The sequence below is a fragment of the Notechis scutatus genome, chromosome 13 (genome assembly GCF_049901735.1).
Source record: "Notechis scutatus isolate UNSWTSFEM ecotype Mainland chromosome 13, rNotScu1.2, whole genome shotgun sequence".
In the NCBI taxonomy this organism is placed as follows: Eukaryota; Metazoa; Chordata; class Lepidosauria; order Squamata; family Elapidae; genus Notechis; species Notechis scutatus.
Genome location: NC_142021.1, coordinates 3,142,330 through 3,168,772, shown reverse-complemented (window position 1 = coordinate 3,168,772; position 26,443 = coordinate 3,142,330). Strand labels below are relative to the sequence as shown.

At 45.6% G+C, this 26,443-nt stretch overlaps 3 protein-coding genes and 1 long non-coding RNA gene across 5 annotated transcripts in view; 2 read left to right on the top strand and 2 right to left on the bottom strand.

The window, feature by feature from the left end:
- LOC113431766 (uncharacterized) overlaps nucleotides 1–26,443 on the top strand; it is a 39,790-nt gene that overhangs the window by 9,154 nt on the left and 4,193 nt on the right. The window contains exon 2 of the mRNA XM_087942668.1: nucleotides 16,808–17,012. Within this exon, the coding sequence (XP_087798794.1) occupies nucleotides 16,808–17,012 (205 nt within the window). The remainder of the gene's footprint in view (nucleotides 1–16,807; nucleotides 17,013–26,443) is intronic.
- LOC113432443 (acidic phospholipase A2-like) lies at nucleotides 5,810–10,531 on the bottom strand. Of its 2 annotated transcripts, XM_087942673.1 has the most exons (5): nucleotides 10,322–10,531; nucleotides 8,032–8,206; nucleotides 6,586–6,692; nucleotides 5,954–6,102; nucleotides 5,810–5,850 (listed from the first exon to the last, which is right to left on the bottom strand). In XM_087942673.1, the coding sequence occupies exons 1-4, from the start codon at nucleotides 10,353–10,355 to the stop codon at nucleotides 5,981–5,983; spliced, it is 438 nt and encodes a 145-aa protein (XP_087798799.1). In that variant the 5' UTR covers nucleotides 10,356–10,531; the 3' UTR covers nucleotides 5,810–5,850; nucleotides 5,954–5,980. The 2 variants fall into 2 exon arrangements, with proteins under 2 accessions (XP_087798799.1, XP_087798798.1); XM_087942672.1 differs by having other exon boundaries at nucleotides 5,810–6,102.
- Nucleotides 9,009–10,083, bottom strand: LOC148129587 (uncharacterized). The gene is made up of 3 exons (XR_015745246.1): nucleotides 9,905–10,083; nucleotides 9,419–9,618; nucleotides 9,009–9,053 (listed from the first exon to the last, which is right to left on the bottom strand). It is a non-coding gene; the product is annotated as an uncharacterized LOC148129587 (long non-coding RNA).
- On the top strand, nucleotides 18,286–22,403 carry LOC148129586 (acidic phospholipase A2). The gene is made up of 4 exons (XM_087942671.1): nucleotides 18,286–18,352; nucleotides 19,925–20,099; nucleotides 21,508–21,614; nucleotides 22,114–22,403. The coding sequence occupies exons 1-4, from the start codon at nucleotides 18,319–18,321 to the stop codon at nucleotides 22,233–22,235; spliced, it is 438 nt and encodes a 145-aa protein (XP_087798797.1). The 5' UTR covers nucleotides 18,286–18,318; the 3' UTR covers nucleotides 22,236–22,403.

Sequence of the window (26,443 nt, the reverse complement as noted above, 5' to 3'; positions counted from 1 at the left end):
AACAAATAAATGCTCTGTCTTACATATTGGCAAAAAAAATCAGAAAATAAAATACAAGCTGAATAGTCAAGATCTTGTTGATGACCCAAGCTCTGTAAAGGACCTTGGAATACTCACCTCTAATGATCTAAGTGCTAGAGCCCACTGCAACTACATAGCCAAAAAGGCATTAAGAGTTGTTAACCTAATCCTACGTAGCTTTTTCTCTGGTAATATCACACTACTAACCAGAGCATACAAAACATTTGCTAGACCAATACTCGAATACAGTTCATCAGTCTGGAACCCACATTACGTATCTGATATTAGCACAATTGAGAAAGTCCAGAAATATTTCACAAGAAGAGTTCTCCACTCCTCTACTCGTTGTAGAATACCTTATGCCACCAGACTTGAAATTCTAGAACTAGAAAACCTTGAATTACGCCGTCTTCGGTCTGACTTAAGCATGGTATATAAAATCATACATTGCAATGTCCTACCTGTCAATGAATACTTCAGCTTCAACCATAACAACACAAGAGCACACAATAGATACAAACTCAAAGTAAACCGCACCAAACTTGATTGCAGGAAATACGACTTCAGCAATAGAGTGGTCAATGTCTGGAATACTCTACCCGACTCTGTAGTTTCTTCCCCAAACCCCAAAAACTTTAACCTTAGACTGTCTACTATTGACCTCACCCCTTTCCTAAGAGGTCTGTAGGGGGCGTGCATAAGCGCACCAACGTGCCTACCGTCCCTGTCCTATTGTTTCTCTTATTCTTTTATTTTTCTTATATGTACCCATTTCATGTATTCACAACTATGTATACACTTATACTTATTATCTTGTAAACGATTGGCAAATCAAATAAATAAATAAATAAAAATAGAATAGAATAGAATAGGGGATAGAATAGAATAGAATAGAATAGAATAGAATAGAATAGAATAGAGAATAGAGAATACAGAATACAGAATACAGAATAGAGAAGAGAAGAGAAGAGAAGAGAAAATAGAATAGAGAATGGAGAATGGTGAATAGAGAGTAAAGAATAGAGAAGAAAATAGAGAGAAGAGAGAAGAGAAGAGAGAAGCAAAGAAAAAAAGAATAAAACAGAGAAGAGAAGAGAAGAGAAGAGAAGAGAAGAGAAGAGAAGAGAAGAGAGAGAAGAGAGAATAGAATAGAATATAGAATGGAATGGAATGGAATGGAATGGAATAGAATAGAATAGAATAGAATAGAATAGAATAGAATAGAATAGAATAGAATAGAATAGAATAGAATAGAATAGAATAGGAATTCTTTATTGGCCAAATGTGATTGGACACAAGGAATTTCTCTTAGTGCAAATGCTCTCATTATACATAAAAGAAAAGATACATTCGTCAAGAATCATCAGCTAGAACACTTCATAATAGTCACAGGGTACAATAAGCAATCAAGTATACTAGGAAACAATCAATATAGATTGTAAGGATACAAGCGACACCGTCATACAGTCACAAGTGGAAGGGGATGGGTGATAAGGAGTGATGAGAAGATTAATAGTAGTGCAGACTTTGTCAATAGTTGGACAGTGTCGAGGGAATTATTTGTTTAGCAGAGTGATGGCATTCGGGGGAAAACTCCCCTTGTGTCTAGTTGTTCTGGTGTGCAGGGCTCTATAGCATCGTTTTGAGGGTGGGAGTGGAAACAGATTGTCCAGGATGGGAGGGGTCTGTAGATATTTTCTTGAAGATTTATTGAAGTGATTTATTGAAGATTTGCATGACCTGGTATCTATGGCTGCACCCAGGTGTAGCAGTTGATTTGTAGGTAGGAGGGCAGGCGTGCAACGAGCCAGGGATCCACCAGGGATCCGGCTGGATGCAGCCATTTGATGCATGGTTGGAGGCCCCTCTTGGAAACAACGCAATTGGTTCTTTGTTTCTCGATGTCACAATTCCTCTCCGGAGGAGCTGTGGGCCAAGAGGACGGAAAGCTTCTCTCACACAGCTCGTCCTGCCCAGAGGCCAAACTGCCTCTCCTTTCCTGAAAAAGATCCACTCTTGGCCTACTCCAAGCCCACCAGATTTGGGAGAAGAAGCCAGCAAAGTCACCACCGTAATTATGCGCACGCTTTCAAAAAGACTCATGGCCACCAGATTAGAACCTTGGTGGGGGAATCCACCGAGCGTTTTCCCGAGAGAAAATATCCAGATCGGGATCTCTGGCTCAGGACACCCCGAACCCCAATTTTTTTCCAATGTCTCAGGCCATCCCAAATGCCAGCTGACCTTCAGGCATGCTGGATCCATTCCCAGGCTCTACAGTCCATTTGGGAAGCGTAAGAGGAGAATATTTTTGAGATCCTTGGCTGGCTGAGATTTCAGACTTAGACTGATACACGCAACAACCTGAAATAACTCCTAGGTTAACTAGCTTGGAGTGTAGGGGCAGGGGTGGGATTCAATTTTTTTAACATCTGGTTCTGTGGGTGGGGCTAAGTGGACATGGCCATGTGACTGGATGGGCGTGACTTCTTCTTCTTCTTCTTCTTCCTCCTCCTCCTCCTCCTCCTCCTCCTCCTCTTCTTCTTCTTCTTCTTCTTCTTCTTCTTCTTCGCCTCCTGGGCCTCAGGGAAGCCTCCTGGGCAAAGCAGTAAGACAGCGAAGGGGATCCTGGCACAGCTGATCATCGGAACAACTGGTCGATGAGAGGCCAAAAAAAAGAGAAGAAACACCTTAAGGAATGACTGGGCAGGGGAGAATGCAGTCAGCTATGTCGGGCATGCGTGATAAGGACTGACTGGATGGGGAGGGGAGGGGCCAGCCAGGGACATGATTGGCTGGTTCTCCGAACTGCGCAGAATCGTAACAACCAGTTCTGTAGAACTGGTCTGGACTGGTAGAATCCCAACCCTATGTAGGGTGTGTCTGTGAACCCAGCTGTTGTTCTTATGTTGGGGTGTTTTCGGTGAAGCCAGGTAACAAGAAAAACTCTGTAACTGCTTACTTTAGTCATTATTATTATTGTTATTATTATTATGAACAGTTATAATGAAACACGATCACTTTTAATGGAAAAATTATAATGAAACACAATCACTTTTAATGGACATTTTTGCATATAATCAACGTGTGCATAAGCTGCCTATATTTATTATGTATGATTATAAAAAGAAAACAAAACTAGATGTGTGTTTTTCCTTAATTTGTTTAATAAATGAAAAGCAAGTAATGCTGATTAATTGGGACCGAGAACACACGTTATACACCATTTTGTGATTAGTTGATATTCAGTACAGGGTAGATGTGAGGAAAACAACCACTGGATGATATTTCATAAAATTTGGATGGGGTGTAATCGACACACGCTTCTATTTCAGCTTTCAATATCTGTGGAGATTCTCAGTCATCCAGGTCACAGATATCCCAAAGGTGCCCTTTTTTTCAAGAGGCAACTGGATTTTCTGGTTTTTCCTTGAAGACATTTCACTTCCCCTCCAAGAAGCTTCTTCAGCTCTGATCGGATGAGGGAGAATGGAAGGATTTATATTCCTTGCGGTCAGCTGGTCATTTGCATTTAAATTTAGAGAGCCGTTGAGGCCACCTGGAGGTTTGTTTGTATCCTCAGGCTCAAGTTTCTTCTGCTGAAACAGGATAGTGGGGAAGGGAAGGATTATGAAACCCTTCATAATGCAAGGAACAGAAACCCTTCACAATGCAAGGAATAGTAACCCTTCCATTCCTCACTCTCCTGTCTGAGCTGAAGTAGCTTCTGGATTGAGAAGCAAACGTCTTTAAAGAAAAATAAAGGAAGTCCAGTTGCCTCCCAAAAAAAGCACCTTTGGGTCTGCCGAAAGGACGGTGTTGTGACAGGAGATTGTGTTCTGTCCTAGGCTTCCCCAAAAAGCACTAAGCAGACCCTTTGTCCTGGCAAAACCCCTTTTATTAAACGAAGGTGAATTTCTTGCATTCACGTTCAGCCAAAGGCCTGGCAAACAGTCTTTCAAGGGTGTAATTGGGAGTATAGTCCTTATCTACCTCGGAGAGCTGCCAAGTAAATATGTCCAAACGCAGTGCTGACAAGGAAGGTCTCAGCACAGAGTCTCTGAGATGCACAGACAGATCTTCACACCTCTGCACCGAACGAATTGTTTCCTCCAAAAGCCCCCTCCCCTTTTGCTCCTCTTTTAATCCCTATGGGAGGGGCCATTCACCATACACCTGTGGCGTTAATCCCATGTCAACCGTGAGTTTTTAATTGTTCTTTTCTTTTGGCAGCTCTGCACATGCGCAGGCTGGGAAGAGGCTCCAGCTGTTCTTCTCCCCCACTGATCTCCGACTCCCAAGGCAGCATTCTATTCTATTCTATTCTATTCTATTCTATTCTATTCTATTCTATTCTATTCTATATTCTATTCTATTCTCTCTTCTCTTCTCTTCTCTGTTTTATTCTCTCTCCTTTTTTTCTTTGCTTCTCTCTTCTCTTCTCTCTTCTCTCTATTTTCTTCTCTATTCTGTACTCTCTATTCTCTATTCTCCATTCTCTATTCTATTTTCTTTTCTCTTCTCTATTCACTCTCTTCTCTATTCTGTATTCTGTATTCTATATCCTCTATTCTATTTTCTATACTATTCTATCCTCTATTCTTTCTATTATCTTCTCTTCTCTTCAGGTCAACAACATCTAAAGGAGAGGCAACCAAAATTGGAGATTTCAAGACCTGTGGACTTCAACTCCCAGAATTCAACACGTGGTTTTGCTCCGTTTTAGTTCACCACCCAGTTGGCCTCAGTTTATTAGCTTTTTTTTAATGCTACTGTTGTGAAGCAGGTCACACTGTTGTTAAGTGAATCTGGCTTCTCAGAAGGTCGCAAAAGGCGCGACCCAGGGACTCTGCAACCGTCGTAAGCGTGAGTCAGTTGCCAAGCACCCGAACATAAATCACGTAGGTATGCTGCAATGGTCGGAAGTCTGAAAAATGGTTGTAAGTCCCTTTTCTCAGTGCTGTTGTAACTTTGCATGGTCACTAAGTTGAGGACTACATGGAGATCCTAGTGCCTGGAGCTAGCGAGGGAGCTAAATTTTTCAGCTTTTGAAGGGAGAAGTTGGTTGGGTGAAGGAGCATCTGTATTCCCTGTTCTCTCCCTCCCTCCCAACCTCCCTCTCTTTCTCTCTCTCCCTCCCTCCCCCTTTCCCTCCTTCTCTCTCTTTCTCTCCCTCCCTCTCTTTCTCTCTCTCCCTCTCTCCCCCTTTCCCTCCTTCTCTCTCTTTCCCTCCTTCCCTCCTTCTTTTCTCCCTCTCCCTCTCTCCCCCTTTCCCTCCTTCTCTCTTTTTCTCCATCCCTCCTTCTCTTTCTCTCCTCCCCTCTTTCTCTTCACCTCCCTCTCCCTCTCTCCCTCCCCTCTCTTTCTCCCCTCCCCCTCCCCTGTCTCTTCTTTCTCATTCTCTCTCCCTCGCTCTCCCTTTCTCTTCCCCCTCTCCCTCCCTCTCTTTCTCTCTCTCCCCCTCTTTCTCTTCACCTCCCTCTCCCTCTTTCGCCCTCCCACTCTTTTTCTCTCCTTCTCTCTCCCTCACTCTATCTTTCTCTCCCTCTCCCTTTCTCTTTTTCTCTCCCTCTCTCTCCCTCCCTATCTCACTTACACACATAAACACACACACACACACACACACACACACACAGACACAGACAGCATGTCTGAATCTCACAGCCCCCGTGCAAAAAATAATAATGCAACAACCTTGCAAAAGATTCTGAGGATAAGTCATGGCCTCCAATACTCAACACAGGACTTTCCTTCCTGTAAATAAGAGAAAACGGAGCAGAAAACCTAATCCGGTATCGGCACCTCACTTTATTGTTCAGGAAACGGTTCCTTTTGTTTTTTAATAATTATATATATATAATTTTCTATTTTTTATATATATATAATAGAGGCCCATCCAGAGAATTGCCACGCGCAGGTGAGTAACTGCCACAGTCCTTGCGCTGAAGCCTCTCAAATATCATTGGCAATGTTTCTCGGTGTCGATATTCCAGTTCGCGTCGTTGTAAGGGGCTTTGGCAAAGCACTTGGCTGCTGCGGCATCACATTCACACACAGAACGTTCACATCCCGTTTTTGAATCTGGAGGGAAGAAGGAAATGGTGAACCTCGGGGGAGGCATGACCAAAATAAACGCTGCACTATGGCGAGACGCAGCCCTGTGTCTTTTCAATACCCGTTGTGAAGTTGCGCGCCTAGATGAAAAGGGATAGAGCTTGCATTGTGCTCTCACGACGACGACACCCCTGTAGCCTTCCTACCCCTCTCTGTAGCACCCACCCCTCTCCTAGAAAATTGAAATATCCTAAAAAGAGTAGAAACTCAGAAGCAGAAACTCACCCCCACCTTTGTTAATGGGTGGGCCATTAAGGCCTGGGCCAGAATATTTTACATAACAAAGACCTCCTCCAGCTAGAGCTATAATAGGAATTGCCCAAAGCCCTTTTCATGACATCTTCATCCAGCAAAGGCTCAACCAAGCCTGGGATTCAGGACAGCCTACAGAGTTGCTCCTGCATGGCCCTGTCTTGGAAAGACGGGTTGGTTGGGGTTTGTGATACTTACCGCAGGTGGGTCCATCGCTGCCACATTTCCAACTATAAATCTGCGACTTGGGGTTGCATTTGGATGTTCCAATGTTAGTATAGCAGTCGTCATGTGTTTTGCAGCACCTGGCCCAAAGAAGGAAGAGTTAGAGCTGCCTCTCCAGGTGTGAGAAGTTGGTGGGGGGGGTTCCCTGGTGCTCTCTGAGCTGGGTTGTTTTCTTACAAACGTTTCGTGACCCAACTAGGCAATATAATCAGTGCTAGGAAGGCGGGGGGATTGTGGAAGAGGGCAGAAGAAGGAGGTGGAGGAGGTGGGGAGGGTCCTGTGGGGTCCTTGGTGCTCTCTGAACTTGGTTATTTTCTTGCGGATGTTTCGTGACCCAATTAGGTAGCAGCATCAGTGCTAGGATGGAGGGGAGTTTGTGGAAAGAAGGAAGAGGTGGTGGTGGAGGAGGAGGAGGAGGAGGAGGAGGAGGAGGAGGAGGAGGAGGAGGAAGAAGATTGTGGGGTCCTTGGTGCTCTCTAAGCTTAGTTCTTTTCTTGCGGATGTTTCATGACCCAACTAGATAACATCATTATTGCTAGGATGGTAGAAGGATTGTGGAAGGGGGAGAGGAGGAGGAGGAGGAGGAGGAGGAGGAGGAGGAGGAGGAAGGTTGTGGGGTCCTTGGTGCTCTCTGAGCATCATTATAAATCTTCCTTAACAGAACCTTGCTTATCCAAAAGTACTATTCTTCCTCTCTCTCCACCCCTTATTCATCTCTGATGTCTGCCCTTTCTTTATTTTTATTTTTTATTCATTTATTTATTTATTTTTATTTTTTATTTTATTTATTTGTATTTGCCCTCTCTTATCTGACTCTTCCCTAGATAGCATCTCCTCACCACGTCTGCCAAGGTCTTTCCCATGTACCATTTCATCCAAGCGATTCTCTTGCACTTGCAAACTATCAAAGGACGATAGAGGATCCATTATACTACAGGTGACATGGTAACAGTCTTCCGATATTGGAGGGGCTGCCACAGAGAGGAGGGGGTTCAACCTGTTCCCCAAAAGCTCCTGAAGGCGGGACAAGAAGCAACGGAGGGAAACTGATCATGGGGAGAAGCAACCTGGAATTAAGTAGGAACTTCCAAACAGTGAGATCAATTAACTTGCCTCCAGGCGTTGTGGGTGCTGCAACATTGGAGGTTTGAAGAAGAGATTAGACAACCATTTGTCTGAAATGGTTTAGGGTTTCCTGCCTGAACAGGGGGATGGACTAGACGACCTCCAAGGCCCCTTCCAACTCTAGTATTGTGTTTTATTATTCCATCATTTTTTCTACGATCCCTTCAAGCCCAAAGGGAGTCTGGAACGTTAGAGGATCTCCTGCCACTTGCAGGAGGGGATGGACTAGAAGACCCCCGAGGTCTCTTCCAACCCTAGGATTCTAGGTTCTGTGATCCCCAGGTGAGGCCTTACCTATCCAACTCATCTACCGGTGTCCCGCTACCTCCTGAGCTGCAGTAGCAACCGTAGTCCATATAATGCCAAGTAGGTCTTCTGCCATGGTTGGCACATGGAATCATGTTCTTGAACTGATAGAGGTTGAGAGGCTGCGGAGGAATGCTGGTGGCTCCTAAGAGGGAGACACAAACTGCACCACAACACAAGAAGATCAGCATTAGCGTTTCCCAAATATCCAGAAGCCAAATCCAGTCCCCTGCTAAGTGACGGTTGGGTGAAGCATCATCTCCTTTTCAGGACTTCGTAAGGCCTTGCGGGGTGGAGTCTGGGCAACTGAATGGAGCTGGCAGAATGTTTACTGGCCAGATGCCCTTCCTGTCACCAGCACAGAGTTTTTTTCAGCAGATATATTCTCATTGGGCCAAGAGAGAAGGAAATATCTGCCTCTACCTAGGATTGAACACACAGATTCCTGATTGTGAGGCGAGAGCTCTACCTCTAGGCCACTGCACTGCTCTGGGTGAATCTTCCCTCTTTTTGGAGGATCGAGGCATCTGTCTCCTAGGCCGGTACATGCGCACCAGACCGCGGCTTGCTGTTTTCCCCCTTCCCAGCCGGCTTCTGAGCGGTGAAGTCAACAGGAGAACCTGGGTTCATGGAAGGACTTTGTGGTTCCTTTTTCACAACTGCACTAACGAGCCCAAAACAAGCTTGTAAATTCGGACACCAGTCATCTCGCGTATTCGCTTTGCTTAGCGATGGAAACTCTGGTCCCCGATAGTCGTTGTAAATTGAGGACTTTCCGTACAGTGGACTGGGAATGGATGGTTGGACTGGATGACCTCCAAGGCCCCTTCCAACTCTGTTGTTTTGTGATGCTATGACATGGGATGAGTTTGTACAACACGGATCTCTCAGCTTATAAAAGGGAAATGTTGGTTGAGTGAAGGAGCATCTGTTTTCCCATCTGTCTCTCATCACTCTTTATCTCCTCTCTCTCTTCTCTCTCTTTCTCTCTCTCCCTCTTTCTCTCATCACTCTTTCTCTCCTTTCTCTCTTTATTTCTCTCCCTCTTTTTCTCTCCTCACTCTTTCTCTCCCCCTTTCTCTCATCACTCTTATCTCCTCTCTCTCCTCTCTCTCTTTCTCTCTCTCCCGCTTTCTCTCATCACTTTCTCTCCTTTCTCTCTTTATTTCTCTCCGTCTCTTTCTCTCATCACTCTTTATCTCCCCTTTCTCCTCTCTCTCTCCCTCTCTTTCACAAATCACTTTCTCTTCCTCTTTATCTCCTCTCTCTTTCTCTCCCCCTTTCTCTAATCACTCTTTCCCCCCTCTTTCTCTTTCCCCCTCTTTATCTCCCTCTCTTTCTCTCATCACTCTTTCTCTCCCCTTTCTCTCATCACTCTTATCTCCTCTCTCTCCTCTCTCTCTTCCTCTCTCTCCCTCTTTCTCTCATCACTCTTTCTCTCCTTTCTCTCTCTCTCTCTCTGTGTGTGTGTGTTTCTCTCATCACTCTTTCTCTCCTTTCTCTCTCTCTCTCTCCCTCTCTTTCTTTAATCACTCTTTCCCTCCTCTTTCTCTTTATCTCCTCTTTCTCCCCTCTCTTTCTCTCATCACTCTTTATCTCATCACTCTTTCTCTCCCCCTCTTTCTCTCCTCTCTCTTTCTCTCGCTCTTTCTCTCATCACTCTTTATCTCCTTTCTCTCTATTTCTCTCCGTCTCTTTCTCTCATCACTCTTTCTCTCCTCTTTCTCCTCTTTCTCTTCCTCTCTTTCACAAATCACTTTCTCTCCTCTTCCTCTTTATCTCCTCTCTTTCTCTCCCTCTCTTTCTCTCATCACTCTTTCCCCCCTTTTTATCTCCTCTTTCTCTCCCTCTCTCTCATCACTCTTTCTCTCATCACTCTTTCTCTCCTCTTTCTCTTTCTCTTTCTCTCCTCTCTCTTTCCCTCCCCCTCTTTCTCTCATCACTCTTTATCTCCTCTCTCTCCTCTCTCTCTTTCTCTCTCTCCCTCTTTCTCTCCACTATTTCTCTCCTCTCTCTCTGTCTCACTCTTTCTCTTTCTCTGTCTCTTTGTCTCTCTCTCTCTCACATACACAGTTCTCAACTGAACCTACAATGAACCAGCTTGCTTTTTTGCCCTCCTGCTCACCTGTATTCTACGAACTCCTCTATCCTCGCAAGAGTAAAGAAACAATTCACGCAGGTGTTTCACATAACCTCTGGAAACCACTTAGCAAGCGAAGCCTGCCGTATCCCTGAATGGATTCTTTGGATCTACTGGGTCTGGAAAATCTCCACTTACCTGCCAACAGGACCAGAAGGTGAGCAGGATACATTTTGTCAGTGGTGAAGCTGCAAGCAAGATGAATTTCGATACCTGGCGAGTTCAGCCTTTTATAGCAGTGGTTCCCAAACTTTTTCAGTCCTCCGCCCCCTTGGTGCTATAATCCCATCCTCGGTGCCCCCCACCGAGGGGTGGGATTCAAATCTCTTAACAACTGTTTCTGTGGGCGTGGCCTAATTTGTGGGCGTGGCAGGGTGGTCATGCGTGCGATGTTTCAGATGCGCAATAAGGATTGACTGATCAGGAAAATGGAGCAGCGTGTGGAGAGGAGCAGGGCCAGCCAGGGGCCCCTTTTACCAGTTCTCCAAACTACTGGGAACGGTAATGAACTGGTAGAATCCCACTCCTGAATTGTTCCCTGCGAGGGGCCCACCTCCAGTGCTCCCCTTGCCTCTTAGCCCTCCCTGCTGGCCCCCTTGCCTCTTAGTGCCCCACTAAGGCATCCCACTGCCCCCCAGGGGGCGGTACCACCCACATGGGGAACCACTGTTTTATAGCCTTGCCGTTACCTTGGCCCCAGCTAAGATGGGAGATAAGAGATGGATGGTTTTATTGGCCTATCAGCACTCCGTCCAGGAAGGAGATAAAACCAGAGCTGTTTGCTTGCAAGAATCCGCCAGTTTTCTTCAAGAGTTGGAAGAAGATGTTCTGTTTTTTTTGTGAAGAAACGGAAATCTGCTCTGATTTAAAACTGGGATGGTCACTGACTTCCTTTCCAGGCAATGTGGAATTCCAATTCCCATCAGCCTGTATTGGAGGAATCACTGAAGGTGCAAGTTGCAGGTTTTCTGCCTCCGGGTTCAATGTTTTGGAAATGTCCTCTGAATAGAACAAAACATCTTGAAACGCAAAACTCAAAATTTTTATCTCCTTTCTCTCTTTCTCTCTCTCCCCCTCTTTCTCTCATCACTCTTTCTCTTTATCTCCTCTCTCTCTCTTTCTCTCCTCCTCTTTCTCTCATGACTCTTTCTCTCCTCTCTCTCTTTCTCTCATCACTCTTTCTCCTCTCCTCTCACTCTTTCTCTCTCTCCCTCCCTTTCTCTCATCACTTTCTCTCTTCACTCTTTCTCTCCTCTTTCTGGAATGTCTGGAATGGTATCTCCCTGCTTGAGTTGGGGATTGGATTAGATGACCTCCAGGGTCCCTTTCTACGCTCTGTTAATCTGTTCTGTGAGATGGGATTTGCATCCAAAGCACAAAGAGCAGACCTGCCTTTTGGGCTTCACCCCTCCCTCTTGCTGAGAGGTGTGACATGGCTCCCATACAATAACAATCACAATCAGGGCTACCAATGGTGCACAGAACTTTCCTTTGTTTAGCATCTTCCCCGTCCACCAAGAGAGGTTCAGGATCCTGTTGAGCGAGAATCGACATCCGGCTTGTTGTCTTCTTTAGAATCTTCTCTTAAGCTCCTTGGATTGGAAAACACTGCAGGGTTGAGAGCCAGAGAACTGGTAGCTTGGTTGGCATTTGGCAATAATCCAGTTGGGCAAGAGCTCTTAGTGGTGTCCCTAGAAGAGGAAACAGAGCTTCCTGAGTGTTCTGAAGAAATCCAAGTTATTCCCTATTTAAAACGATTTAAGGGGGAAAATTAAAGAGGGGCAGAGCATAAACCAGAGTTTGCGAGAGTCAAGGAGAGAACCAAGTCCTCTTAGAAGACGAGGCATGATCAGACAAGGATTAGATTGTTATCAATCAAGACTTTAATTTGAGAATTAGGGGCACACACAGAATCTTGGAAATTGCACTAGGGACCTCCTGTTTAATTAAATCTAAGGGAGAGAAGGACAGTGGTGCAGGAGGAAGTAAAGGGGGCAGGGAGGAAAGAAGGCAGAAAGAAGAAGAAGAAGAAGAAGAAGAAGAAGAAAAAGAAGAAGAAGAAGAAGAAGAAGAAGAAGAAGAAGAAGAAGAAGAAGAAGAAGAAGAAGAAGAAGAAGAAGAAGAAGAAGAAGAAGAAGAAGAAGAGGAGGAGGAGGAGGAGAAGGAAGATGGAGGAAAAGAAGGAGAAAGAGAAGACGACGACAAGGAAGATGGAGGAGGAGGAGAAGGAGAAGGAAGAGGAGGAGGAGGAAGAGATTGTTCATTATTAAGATCAAGAAAGATTGGAATCTCCCCTCCTGGCTTCTCTGAACAAGGCTTCCATTCTTGGACAAGCTACCAATAAAATCCTCTCCCCTCTTTAGGTGTTTGAGATCCTAACATTCCTCCTGTTCCTTTTCAGACCGCAGACAGCATCCCAGAGAACCCAAGCAGGGGATTTGCCTTGAAGTGCTACCTGCAGCTCATTCTCCACCTAGCACCCTTCTTCTTACTTAACACTCTTTTTTGAAAAAAAAGTGGAAAGCCACGACAGACAAGCTGAACAGACAGACAAAGCCCAATTTCACAAACCCCCTTTAAACATCTCTTAGGCTTGCCAGAAGAAAACCCAGTGCTTATTCCTAAATTATATGCAGGCTTTGCCCTTGCAGGCCAGGTTCTTAAGCCCCCCCCCCCTCCAAAAGCCCACTTAGCTGCACTCCTGTCTCCTCCGCATGCGCAGAGCTGCCAAAAGAAAAGAACAATGAAAAACTCAGGGTTGACGTGGGATTAACACCACAGGTGTACGGTGAATGGCCCCTCCCATAGGGATTAAAAGAGGAGCAAAAGGGGAGGGGGCTTTTGCAGGAAACAATTAGTTCGTTGCAGAGGGGTGAAGATCTGTCTGTGCATCTCAGAGACTCTGTGCTGAGACCTTCCTTGTCAGCACTGCGTTTGGAAATATTAACTTGGCAGCTCTCCAAGGTAGATGAGGCTCTTCATTAGACCCTTGAAAGACTGTTTGCCAGGCCTTTGGCTGAACCAAAAACAAGCCTGTAAAATCGGACACCAGTCACTTCAGATATTCGCTTTCCTTAGCAATGGAAATTTTGATCCCCGGTGGTCGTTGTAAGTCAAGGTCTACCTGAGTAGTCGACTGGGAATGGATGAAATGGGGGGGTTGGACTGGTTCTCTCCAAGTCCCCTTCCAACTTTGTGGTTCTGTGATACTATGAAACGGGTAGAGTTTGTACAACACGGATCTCTCAGCTTATAAGAGGGAGATGTCGGTTGAGTGAAGGAGCATCTGTTTTCCATGTTCTCTCTCTCTCCATCTCTCTCATCACTCTTTATCTCCTCTCTCTCTCTCTCTTTTTCTCACTTTCTCTCCTTTCTCTCCTTTCTCTCTTTTTCTCTTTCACTCTCTTTCTCTCATCACTCTTTATCTCCTCTTTCTCCTCTCTCTCTCCCTGTCCTTCACAAATCACTTTCTCTCCTCTTTCTCTTTATCTCATCTCTCTTTCTTTCCCCCTCTTTCTCTCATCACTCTTTATCTCCTCTCTCTCTCTCTCTCTGTCTGTCTGTCTTTTTCTCATCACTCTTTCTCTCCTTTGTCTCCTTTCTCTCCGTTCTCTCTTTATCTCTCTCACTCTCTTTCTCTCATCACTCTTTCTCTCCTTTGTCTCCTTTCTCTCCGTTCTCTCTTTATCTCTCTCACTCTCTTTCTCTCATCAGTCTTTATCTCCTCTTTCTCCTCTCTCTCTCCCTCTCTTTCACAAATCACTTTCTCTCCTCTTTCTCTTTATCTCCTCTCTCTTTCTTTCCCTCTCTTTCTCTCATCACTCTTTCTCTCCTCTTTCTCTTTATCTCCTCTCTCTTTCTCTCCCTCTCTTTCTCTCATCACTCTTTCTCGGACTATCTGGAATGGTATCTCCCAGCTTGAGTTGGGGATTGGATTAGATGACCTCCAAGGTCCCTTCCAACGCTCTGTCAATCTGTTCTGTGAGTTGTGATTTGCATCCAAAGCACAAAGAGCAGACCTGCCTTTTGGGCTTCCCCTCTCCCTCTTGCTCAGAGGTGTGACATGACTCCCATACAATCACAATCACAATCAGGGCTACCAATGGTGCACAGAACTTTCCTTTGTTTAGCATCTTCCCCGTCCGCCAAGAGAGGTTCAGGATCCTGTTGAGCGAGAATCAACATCCGGGTTGTTGTTTTCTTTAGAATCTTCTTTTAAGCTCCTTGGATTGGAAAACATTGCAGGGTTGAGAGCCAGAGAACTGGTAGCTTGGTTGGCATTTGGCAATGATCCAGTTGGGCAAGAGCTCTTAGTGGTGTCCCTAGAAGAGGAAACAGCTTCCTGAGTGTTCTGAAGAAATCCAAGTTATTCCCTATTTAAAACGATTTAAGGGGGAAAATTAAAGAGGGGCAGAGCATAAACCAGAGTTGCGAGAGTCAAGGAGAGAACCAAGTCCTCTTAGAAGACGAGGTGGGATCAGACAAGGATTAGATTGTTATCAATCATGACTTTAATTTGAGAATTAGGGGCACACACAGAGTCTTGGAAACTGCAGTAGGGACCTCCTGTTTTATTAAATCTAAGGGAGAGGAAGAGAAGGGTAGCGGTGGAGGAGGAAGAGAAAGGGGGAGGGAGGAAATAAGGCAGGAAGAAGAAGAGGAGGAGAAAGGAGGAGGAGGAGAAGAAGAGAGAAGGAAGATGGAGGAGGAGAAGAAGAAGGAGAAAAAGAAAGAAGAAGAAGAAGAAGAAGAAGAAGAAGAAGAAGAAGAAGAAGAAGAAGAAGAAGAAGAAGAAGAAGAAGAAGAAGAAGAAGCCACGCCCATCCAGTCACATGGCCATGCCCACTTAGCCCCACCCACAGAACCAGTTGTTAAAAAAATTGAATCCCACCCCTGCCCCTACACTCCAAGCTAGCTAACCTAGGAGTTATCCCAGGTTGTTGCGTGTATCAATCTAAGTCTGAAATCTCAGCCAGCCAAGGATCTCAAAAATATTCTCCTCTTACGCTTCCCAAATGGACTGTAGAGCCTGGGAATGGATCCAGGATGCCTGAAGGTCAGCTGGCATTTGGGATGGCCTGAGACGTTGGAAAAAAATTGGGGTTCGGGGTGTCCTGAGCCACAGATCCCGATCTGGATATTTTCTCTCGGGAAAACGCTCGGTGGATTCCCCCACCAAGATTCTAATCTGGTGGCCATGAGTCTTTTTGAAAGCGTGTGCATAATTACGGTGGTGACTTTGCTGGCTTATTCTCCCAAATCTGGTGGGCTTGGAGGAGGCCAAGAGTGGATCTTTTTCAGGAGAGGAGAGGCAGTTTGGCCTCTGGGCAGGAGGAGCTGTGTGAGAGAAACTTTCCATCCTCTTGGCCCACAGCTCCTCCGGAGAGGAATTGTGACATTGAGAAACAAAGAACCAATTGTGTTGTTTCCAAGAGTGGCCTCCAACCATGCATCAAATGGCTGCATCCAGCCGGATCCCTGGCGGATCCCTGGCTTGTTGCACGCCTGCCCTCCTACCTACAAATCCACTGCTACACCTGGGTGCAGCCATAGATACCAGGTCATGCGAATCTTCAATAAATCACTTCAATAAATCTTCAAGAAAATATCTACAGACCCCTCCCATCCTGGACAATCTTTTTCCACTCCCACCCTCAAAACGAGGCTATGGAGCACTACACACCAGAACAATTAGACACAAGGGGAGTTTTTTCCCGAATGCCATCACTCTGCTAAACGAATAATTCCCTCGACACTGTCCAACTATTGACAAAGTCTGCACTACTATTAATCTTCTCATCACTCCTTATCACCCATCCCCTCACATTTGTGACTGTATGACGGTGTCGCTTGTATCCTTACAATCTACTGTATATTGACTAGGAGTGCAGCTAAGTTGGCTTTTTAAGGCGGGTGGGGGGGCTTGAGAAACTGGCCGGCAAGGGCACAGCCTGCATATAATTTAGGAATAAGCACTGGGTTTTCTTCTGGCAAGCCTAAGAGATGTTTAAAGGGGGTTTGTGAAATTGGGCTTTGTCTGTCTGTTCAGCTTGTCTGTTGTGGCTTCCCACTTTTTTTCAAAAAAGAGTGTTAAGTTCAGAGAAGCCAGGAGGGGAGATTCCAAACTTTCTTGATCTTAATAATGAACAATCTCTTCCTTCTCCTCCACTTCCTTCTCCTTCTCCTCCTTCTTCTCCTGCTCCTCCATCTTCCTTGTCGTCTTCTTCTCTTTCTCCTTCTTTTCCTCCATCTTCTTTCTTCTTCTTCTTCTTCTCTACTCCTCCGTTCTCCTCTCTTCTTTCTGCCTTCTTTCCTCCCTCCCCGCTTTACTTCCTCCTGCACCACTGTCCTTCTCTCCCTTAGATTTAATTAAACAGGAGGTCCCTACTGCAATTTCCAAGATTCTTTTTGTGCCCCTAATTCTCAAATTAAAGTCTTGATTGATAACAATCTAATCCTTGTCTGATCACGCCTCGTCTTCTAAGAGGACTTGGTTCTCTCCTTGACTCTCGCAAACTCTGGTTTATGCTCTCCCCCTCTTTAATTTTCCCCCTTAAATCATTTTAAATAGGCAATAACTTGGATTTTTTCAGAACATTAAGGAAGCTCTGTTTCCTCTTCTAGGGACACCACTGAGAGCTCTTGCCCAACTGGATCATTGCCAAATGCCAACCAAGCTACCAGTTCTCTGGCTCTCAACCCTGAAGTGTTTTCCAATCCAAGGAGCTTAAGAGAAGATTTTAAGAAAACAACAACCTGGATGTCGATTCTCGCTCAACAGGATCCTGAACCTCTCTTGGCGGACGGGGAAGATGCTAAACAAAGAAAAGTTCTGTGCACCATTGGTAGCCCTGAGTGTGATTGTGATTGTATGGGAGCCACGTCGCACCTCTGAGCAAGAGGGAGGGGGGAAGCCCAAAAGGCAGGTCTGCTCTTTGTGCTTTGGATGCAAATCACATCTCACACAACAGATTGACAGAGCGTAGAAAGGGACCCTGGAGGTCATCTAATCCAATCCCAAACTCAAGCAGGGAGATACCATTCCAGACATTCCAGAAAGAGGAGAGAAAGAGTGAAGAGAGAAAGTGATGAGAGAAAGGGAGGGAGAGAGAGAAAGAGTGAGAGGAGAGGAGAAAGAGTGATGAGAGAAAGAGAGAGAGGAGAGAAAGAGTGATGAGAGAAAGAGGAGGAGAGAAAGAGAGAGAGAGGAGATAAAGAGAAAGAGTGATGAGAGAAAGAGGGGGAGAGAGAGAAAGAGAGAAAGGAGATAAAAATTTTGAGTTTTGCATTTCAAGATGTTTTGTTCTATTCAGAGGACATTTCCAAAACATTGAACCCGGAGGCAGAAAACCTGCACCTTCAGTGATTCGTCCAATACAGGCTGATGGGAATTGGAATTCCACATTGCCTGGAAAGGAAGTCAGTGACCATCCCAGTTTTAAATCAGAGCAGATTTCCGTTTCTTCACAAAAAAAACAGAACATCTTCTTCCAACTCTTGAAGAAAACTGGCGGATTCTTGCAAGCAAACAGCTCTGGTTTTATCTCCTTGCTGGAAGGAGTGCTGATAGGCCAATAAAACCATCCATCTCTTATCTCCCATCTTAGCTGGGGCCAAGGTAACGGCAAGGCTATAAAACAGTGGTTCCCCATGTGGGTGGTACCGCCCCCTGGGGGGCAGTGGGATGCCTTAGGGGGGCACCAAGAGGCAAGGGGGCCAGCAGGGAGGGCTAAGAGGCAAGGGGGGCACTGGAGGTGGGCCCCTCACAGGGAACAATTCAGGAGTGGGATTCTACCAGTTCATTCCCGTTCCCAGTAGTTTGGAGAACTGGTAAAATGGGCCCCTGGCTGGCCCTGCTCCTCTCCACACGCTGCTCCATTTTCCTGATCAGTCAATCCTTATTGTGCATCTGAAACATCGCACGCATGACCACCAAGCCACGCCCACAAATTAGGCCACGCCCACATAACCAGTTGTTAAGAAATTTGAATCCCACCCCTCGGTGGGGGGCACTGAGGATGGGATTATAGCACCAAGGGGGCGGAGGACTGAAAAAGTTTGGGAACCACTGCTATAAAAGGCTGAAATCGCCAGGTATCGAAATTCATCTTGCTTGCAGCTTCACCACTGACAAAATGTATCCTGCTCACCTTCTGGTCCTGTTGGCAGGTAAGTGGAGATTTTCCAGACCCAGTAGATCCAAAGAATCCATTCAGGGATACGGCAGGCTTCGCTTGCTAAGTGGTTTCCAGAGGTTGTGTGAAACACCTGCGTGAATAGTTTCTTTACTCTTGCGAGGATAGAGGAGTTCGTAGAATACAGGTGAGCAGGAGGGCAAAAAAGCAAGCTGGTTCATTGTAGGTTCAGTTGAGCACTGTGTATGTGAGAGAGAGAGAGACAAAGAGACAGAGAAAGAGAAAGAGTGAGACAGAGAGAGAGGAGAGAAATAGTGGAGAGAAAGAGGGAGAGAGAGAGAGAGAGAGAGAGAGAGAGAGGAGATAAAGAGTGATGAGAGAAAGAGGGGGAGAGAAAGAGAAAGAGGAGAGAAAGAGTGATGAGAGAAAGAGTGATGAGAGAAAGAGAGGGAGAGAAAGAGGGGGAAAGAGAAAGAGGGGGGAAAGAGTGATTAGAGAAAGAGGGGAGAGAAAGAGAGAGGAGATAAAGAGGAAGAGAAAGTGATTTGTGAAAGAGAGGGAGAGAGAGAGGAGAAAGAGGAGATAAAGAGTGATGAGAGAAAGAGACGGAGAGAAATAAAGAGAGAAAGGAGAGAAAGTGATGAGAGAAAGCGGGAGAGAGAGAAAGAGAGAGAGGAGAGAGAGGAGATAAGAGTGATGAGAGAAAGGGGAGAGAAAGAGTGAGGAGAGAAAAAGAGGGAGAGAAATAAAGAGAGAAAGGAGAGAAAGAGTGATGAGAGAAAGAGGGAGAGAGAGAAAGAGAGAGAGGAGAGAGAGGAGATAAAGAGTGATGAGAGACAGATGGGAAAACAGATGCTCCTTCACTCAACCAACATCTCCCTTTTATAAGCTGAGAGATCCATATTGTACAAACTCATCCCATGTCATAGCATCACAAAACAACAGAATTGGAAGGGGCCTTGGAGGTCATCCAGTCCAACCATCCATTCCCAGTCCACTGTACGGAAAGTCCTCAATTTACAAAGACTATCGGGGACCAGAATTTCCATCGCTAAGCAAAGCGAATACGCGAAATGACTGGTGTCCGATTTTACAAGCTTGTTTTGGGCTTGTTAGTGCAGTTGTGAAAAAGGAACCACAAAGTCCTTCCGTGAACCCAGCTTCTCTTGTTGACGGAAGCCGGCTGGGAAGGGGGCAAACGGCAAGCCGCGGTCTGGTGCGCATGTACCGGCCTAGGAGACAGATGCCTCGATCCTCCAAAAAGAGGGAAGATTCACCCAGAGCAGTGCGGTAGCCTAGAGGTAGAGCTCTCGCCTCACAATCAGGAGTCTGTGTGTTCAATCCTAGGTAGAGGCAGATATTTCCCTCTCTCTCGGCACAATAAGAATATATCTGCTGAACAAAACTCCGTGCTAGTGACAGGAAGGGCATCTGGCCAGTAAACATTCTGCCAGCTGCATTCAGTTGCCAGACTCCACCCCGCAAGGGATTACGGGGTCCGGAAAAGGAGGGGATGCTTCACCCAACCGTCACTTAGCAGGGAACTGGATTTGGCTGCTGGATATTTGGGAAACGCTAATGCTGATCCTCTTGTGGTGTGGTGCAGTTTGTGTCTCCCTCTTAGGAGCCGCCAGCATTCCTCCGCTGCCTCTCAACGTCGCACAATTCGACAACATGATTGAATGTGCCAACTATGGCAGTCGACCTTCTTGGCATTATATGGAGTACGGTTGCTACTGCGGCAAAGAAGGTAGCGGGACACCGGTAGATGAGTTGGATAGGTAAGGCCTCACCTGGGGATCACAGAACCTAGAATCCTAGGGTTGGAAGAGACCTCGGGGGTCTTCTAGTCCATCCCCTCCTGCAAGTGGCAGGAAATCCTCTAACGTTCCAGACTCCCTTTGGGCTTGAAGGGATCATAGAAAGAAGGACGGAATAATAAAACACAATACTAGAGTTGGAAGGGGCCTTGGAGGTCTTCTAGTCCATCCCCCTGTTCTGGCAGGAAAGCCTAAACCATTTCAGACAAATGGTTGTCTAATCTCTTCTTCAAACCTCCAATGTTGCAGCACCCACAACGCCTGGAGGCCAGTTAATTGATCTCACTGTTTGGAAGTTCCTCCTTAATTCCAGGTTGCTTCTCCCCATGATCAGTTTCCCTCCGTTGCTTCTTGTCCCGCCTTCAGGGGCTTTTGGGGAACAGGTTGAACCCCCTCCTCTCTGTGGCAGCCCCTCAAATATCGGAAGACTGTTACCATGTCACCTGTAGTATAACGGATCCTCTATCGTCCTTTGACAGTTTGCAGGTGCAAGAGAATCGCTTGGATGAAATGGTACATGGGAAAGACCTTGGCAGACGTGGTGAAGAGATGCTGTCTAGGGGAGAGTCAGATAAGAGAGGGCAAATAAAAATAAATAAAATAAAAAATAAAAATAAATAAATAAAAAATAAAAATAAAGAAAGGGCAGAGATCAGAGATATACAAGGGGTGGAGAGAGAGGAAGAATAGTACTTTTGGATAAGTAAGGTTCTGTTAAGGAAGCTTTATAATGAAGCTCAGAGAGCACCAAGGACCCCAACAACCTTCCTCCTCCTCCTCCTCCTCCTCCTCCTCCTCCTCCTCCTCCTCCTCCTCCTCCTCCTCCTCCTCCTCCTCCTCTCCCCTTCCACAATCCTTCTACCATCCTAGCAATAATGATGTTATCTAGTTGGAAACATCCGCAAGAAAATGAAAATGAAACATCCGCAAGAAAATGAAAATGAAACATCCGCAAGAAAAGAACTAAGCTTAGAGAGCACCAAGGACCCCACAATCTTCCTCCTTGTCCTCCTCCTCCTCCTCCTCCTCCTCCTCCTCCTCCACCACCACCACCACCTCTTCCTTCTTTCCACAAACTCCCCTCCATCCTAGCACTGATGCTGCTACCTAATTGGGTCACGAAACATCCGCAAGAAAATAACCAAGTTCAGAGAGCACCAAGGACCACACAGGACCCTCCCCACCTCCTCCACCTCCTTCTTCTGCCCTCTTCCACAATCCCCCCGCCTTCCTAGCACTGATTATATTGCCTAGTTGGGTCACGAAACATTTGTAAGAAAACAACCAAGCTCAGAGAGCACCAGTGAACCCCTCCCACCAACTTCTCACACCTGGAGAGGCAGCTCTAACTCTTCCTGCTTTTGGCCAGGTGCTGCAAAGCACATGACGACTGCTATACTGAAGCCGAAAAACGCAGATGCCACCCCAAGTTCTCGGCATATAGTTGGAAATGTGGCAGCGATGGACCCACCTGCGGTAAGTATCACAAACCCCAACCAACCCGTCTTTCCAAGACAGGGCCATGCAGGAGCAACTCTGTAGGCTGTCCTGAGTCCCAGGCTTGGTTGAGCCTTTGCTGGATGAAGATGTCATGAAAAGGGCTTTGGGCAATTCCTATTATAGCTCTACCTGGAGGAGGTCTTTGTTATGTAACATATTCTGGCCCAGGCCTTAATGGCCCACCCATCAACAAAGGTGGGGGTGAGATTCTGCTTCTGAGTTTCTACTCTTTTTAGGGGAAATATTCTGCCTTTTTAATATTTCCTAGGATATTTCAATTTTCTAGGAGAGGGGTGGGTGCTACCTTCCTACAGGGGTGTCGTCGTGAGAGCACAATGCAAGCTCTATCCCTTTTCGTCTAGGCGCACAACTTCACAACGGGTATTGAAAAGACACAGGGCTGCGTCTGGCAATAGTGCAGCGTTTGTTTTGGTCATGCCTCCCCCAAGGTTCACCATTTCCTTCTTCCCTCCAGATTCAGAAACGGGGTGTAAACGTACTGTGTGTGATTGTGATGCCACAGCAGCCAAGTGCTTTGCCAAAGCCCCTTTCAACCAGGCAAACTGGAATATCGACACCGAGACACATTGCCAATGATATTTGAGAGGCTTCAGCGCAAGGACTGTGGCAGTTACTCACCTGCGCGTGGCAATTCTCTGGATGGGCCCCTATTATATATATAAAACTTGAAAATTATATATATATAATTATTAAAAAACAAAAGGAACCGTTTCCTGAACAATAAAGTGAGGTGCCGATACCGGATTAGGTTTTCTGCTCCGTTTTCTCTTATTTACAGGAAGGAAAGTCCTGTGTTGGGTATTGGAGGCCATGACTTATCCTCAGAATCTTTTGCAAGGTTGTTGCATTATTATTTTTTGGACGGGGGCTGTGAGATTCAGACATGCTGTTGTGTGTGTGTGTGTGTGTGTGTGTGTGTGTGTTTATGTGTGTAAGAGAGAGAGGAGGAGAGGAGGGAGAGAGGAGAAAGAGAAGGGAGAGGGAGAGAAAGAGAGGGAGGGAGAGGGGAAGAGAAAGAGAGAGTGAGGGAGAGAGAAGGAGAGAAAAAGAGACAGGGAGAGAAAAAGAGTGGGAGGGAGAAAGAGGGAGAGGGAGGTGAAGAGACGGGTAGGGGAGAGGGAAGAAAAGGAGGGAGGGAGAGAAAGACAGAAAAAGGAGGGAAGGGGGAGGGAGGGAGGGAAAGAGAAGGAGGGAGAGGGGGAAAGATGGAGGAGAGGGGGAAGAGAAAGAGAGGGAGGGATGGAGAAAAAGAGAGGGAAGGAGGGAAAGGGGGAGAGAGGGAGAGAGAGAAAGAGAGGGAGGGTGGGAGGGAGGGAGAGAACAGGGAATACAGATGCTCCTTCACCCAACCAACTTCTCCCTTCAAAAGCTGAAAAATTTAGCTCCCTCGCTAGCTCCAGGCACTAGGATCTCCATGTAGTCCTCAACTTAGTGACCATGCAAAGTTACAACAGCACTGAAAAAAGGGACTTACAACCATTTTTCAGACTTCCGACCATTGCAGCATCCCTACGTGATTTATGTTCGGGTGCTTGGCAACTGACTCACACTTACGACGGTTGCAGGGTCCCTGGGTCGCGCCTTTTGCGACCTTCTGAGAAGTAGCTTCACTTAACAACAGTGTGACCTGCTTCACAACAGTGGCATCCAAAAAAAAGCTAGTAAACTGAGGCCAACTGGGTGGTGAACTAAAACGGAGCAAAACCACGCGTTGAATTCTGGGAGTTGAAGTCCACTGATCTTGAAATCTCCAAGTTTGGTTGCCTCTCCTTTAGATGTTGGTGACCTGAAGAGAAGAGAAGATATTAGAGAGAATAGAGGATAGAATGGAATAGAAAATAGAAGAGGATAGAGAATGCAGAATAGAGAAGAGAGTGAATAGAGAAGAGAAGAGAAAATAGAATAGAGAATGGAGAATGGTGAATAGAGAGTACAGAATAGAGAAGAAAATAGAGAGAAGAGAGAAGAGAAGAAAAAAAAAAGGAGAGAGAATACAACAGAGAATAGAAGAGAAGAAGAAGAGAGAGAAGAGAAGAGAATATAGAATAGAATAGAATAGAATAGAATAGAATAGAATAGAATAGAATAGAATAGAATAGAATAGAATAGAATAGAATAGAATTCTTTATTGGCCAAGTGTGATTGGACACACAAGGAATTTGTCTTGGTGCAAATGCTCTCATTATACATAAAAGAAAATATACATTCGTCAAGAATCATCAGGTAAAACACTTCATAATAGTCACAGGGTACCATAAGCAATCAAGTATACTAGGAAACAATCAATCTGGATTGTAAGGATACAAGCGACACCGTCATACAGTCACAAGTGGGAGGGGATGAGTGATAAGGTGTTATGAGAAGATTAATAGTAGTGCAGACTTTGTCAATAGTTGGACAGTGTCGAGGGAATTATTCGTTTGGCAGAGTGATGGCATTCGGGAAAAAACTCCCCTTGTGTCTAGTTGTTCTGGTGTGCAGGGCTCTATAGCATCGTTTTGAGGGTGGGAGTGGAAACAGATTATGTCCAGGATGGGAGGGGTCTGTAGATATTTTCTTGAAGATTTATTGAAGTGATTTATTGAAGATTCGCATGACCTGGCATCTATGGCTGCACCCAGGTGTAGCAGTGGATTTGTAGGTAGGAGGGCAGGCGTGCAACGAGCCAGGGATCCACCAGGGATCCGGCTGGATGCAGCCATTTGATGCATGGTTGGAGGCCACTCTTGGAAACAACGCAATTGGTTCTTTGTTTCTCGATGTCACAATTCCTCTCCGGAGGAGCTGTGGGCCAAAAGGATGGAAAGTTTCTCTCACACAGCTCCTCCTGCCCGGAGGCCAAACTGCCTCTCCTTTCCTGAAAAAGATCCATTCTTGGCCTACTCCAAGCCCACCAGATTTGGGAGAAGAAGCCAGCAAAGCCACCACCGTAATTATGCACACGCTTTCGAAAAGACTCATGGCCACCAGATTAGAATCTTGGTGGGGGAATCCACCGAGCGTTTTCCCAAGAGAAAATATCCAGATCGGGATCTCTGGCTCAGGACACCCCAAACCCCAATTTTTTTCCAATGTCTCAGGCCATCCCAAATGCCAGCTGACCTTCAGGCATGCTGGATCCATTCCCAGGTTCTACAGTCCATTTGGGAAGCGTAAGAGGAGAATATTTTTGAGATCCTTGGCTGGCTGAGATTTCAGACTTAGACTGATACACGCAACAACCTGAAATAACTCCTAGGTTAACTAGCTTGGAGTGTAGGGGCAGGGGTGGAATTCAGGGAAGCCTCCTGGGCAAAGCAGTAAGACAGCGAAGGGGATCCTGGCACAGCTGATCATCGGAAGAACTGATAATTGAGAGGCCAAGAAAAAGAGAAGAAATACCTTAAGGAATGACTGGGCAGGGGAGAATGCAGTCAGCTATGTCGGGCATGCGTGATAAGGACTGACTGGATGGGGAGGGGAGGGGCCAGCCAGGGACATGATTGGCTGATTCTCCGAACTGCGCAGAATCCTAACAACCAGTTCTGTAGAACCGGTCCGGACTGGTAGAATCCCACCCCTGTGTAGGGTGTGTGTGTGTGAACCCAGCTGTTGTTCTTATGTTTGGGTGTTTTCAGTGAAGCCAGGTAACCAGAAAAACTCTGTAACTGCTTACTTAGTCATTATTATTATTGTTATTATTATTATGAACAGTTATAATGAAACACAATCACTTTTAATGGAAAAATAATGAATCACAATCACTTTCAGTGGAAATCTTAGCATATAATCAACGTGTGCATAAGCTGCCTATATTTATTATGTATGATTATAAAAGGAAAGGAAAACTAGGTGTGTGTTATTCCTTAATTTGTTTAATGAATGAAAAGCAAGTAATGCTGATTAATTGGGACCGAGAACACACGTTATACACCATTTTGTGATTAGTTGATATTCAGTAGACGGTAGATGTGAGGAAAACAACCACTGCATGATAATTCATAAAATTTGGATGGGGTGTAATCGACACACGCTTCTATTTCAGCTTTCAATATCTGTGGAGATTCTCAGTCATCCAGGTCACAGATATCCCAAAGGTGCCCTTTTTTTCAAGAGGCAACTGGATTTTCTGGTTTTTCTTTGAAGACATTTCACTTCCCCTCCAAGAAGCTTCTTCAACTCTGATCGGATGATGGAGAATGGAAGGATTTATATTCCTTGTGGTCAGCTGGTCATTTGCATTCTTTTTAGAGAGCCATTGAGGCCACGTGGAGGTTTGTTTGTATCCTCAGGCTCAAGCTTCTTCTGCTCTAACTGGATAGTGGGGAAGGGAAGGATTATGAAACCCTTCATAATGCAAGGAATAGAAACCTTTCATAATGCAAGGAAGAGAAACCTTTCATAATGCAAGGAATAGAAACCCTTCATAATGCAAGGAAGAGAAACCTTTCATAATGCAAGGAATAGAAACCTTTCATAATGCAAGGAAGAGAAACCTTTCATAATGCAAGGAAGAGAAACCTTTCATAATGCAAGGAAGAGAAACCTTTCATAATGCAAGGAATAGAAACCCTTCCATTCCTCACTCTCCTGTCCGAGCTGAAGTAGCTTCTGGATTGAGAAGCGAAACGTCTTCAAAGAAAAATCAAAGAAGTCCAGTTGCCTCCCCCCAAAAAAGCACCTTTGGGTCTGCCGAAAGGACTGTGTTGTAGACAGGAGATTGTTTTCTGTCCTAGGCTTCCCCAAAAAGCACTAAGCAGACCCTTTTTGTCCTGGCAAAACCCCTTTTATAAAACGAAGGTGAA

Excerpts from the sequence above, each read along its gene's own strand:
- LOC148129586 (XM_087942671.1), top strand. The coding sequence starts at position 18,319 with ATGTATCCTGCTCACCTTCTGGTCCTGTTGGCAG. Across the intron at positions 18,353-19,924 it reads CCTTCTGGTCCTGTTGGCAG|TTTGTGTCTCCCTCTTAGGA; the intron begins GTAAGTGGAGAT and ends GGTGTGGTGCAG. Across the intron at positions 21,615-22,113 it reads CAGCGATGGACCCACCTGCG|ATTCAGAAACGGGGTGTAAA; the intron begins GTAAGTATCACA and ends TCTTCCCTCCAG.
- LOC113432443 (XM_087942672.1), bottom strand. The coding sequence starts at position 10,355 with ATGTATCCTGCTCACCTTCTGGTCCTGTTGGCAG. Across the intron at positions 6,693-8,031 it reads CCGGTAGATGAGTTGGATAG|GTGCTGCAAAACACATGACG; the intron begins GTAAGGCCTCAC and ends TCTTTGGGCCAG. Across the intron at positions 6,103-6,585 it reads CAGCGATGGACCCACCTGCG|ATTCAAAAACGGGATGTGAA; the intron begins GTAAGTATCACA and ends TCTTCCCTCCAG.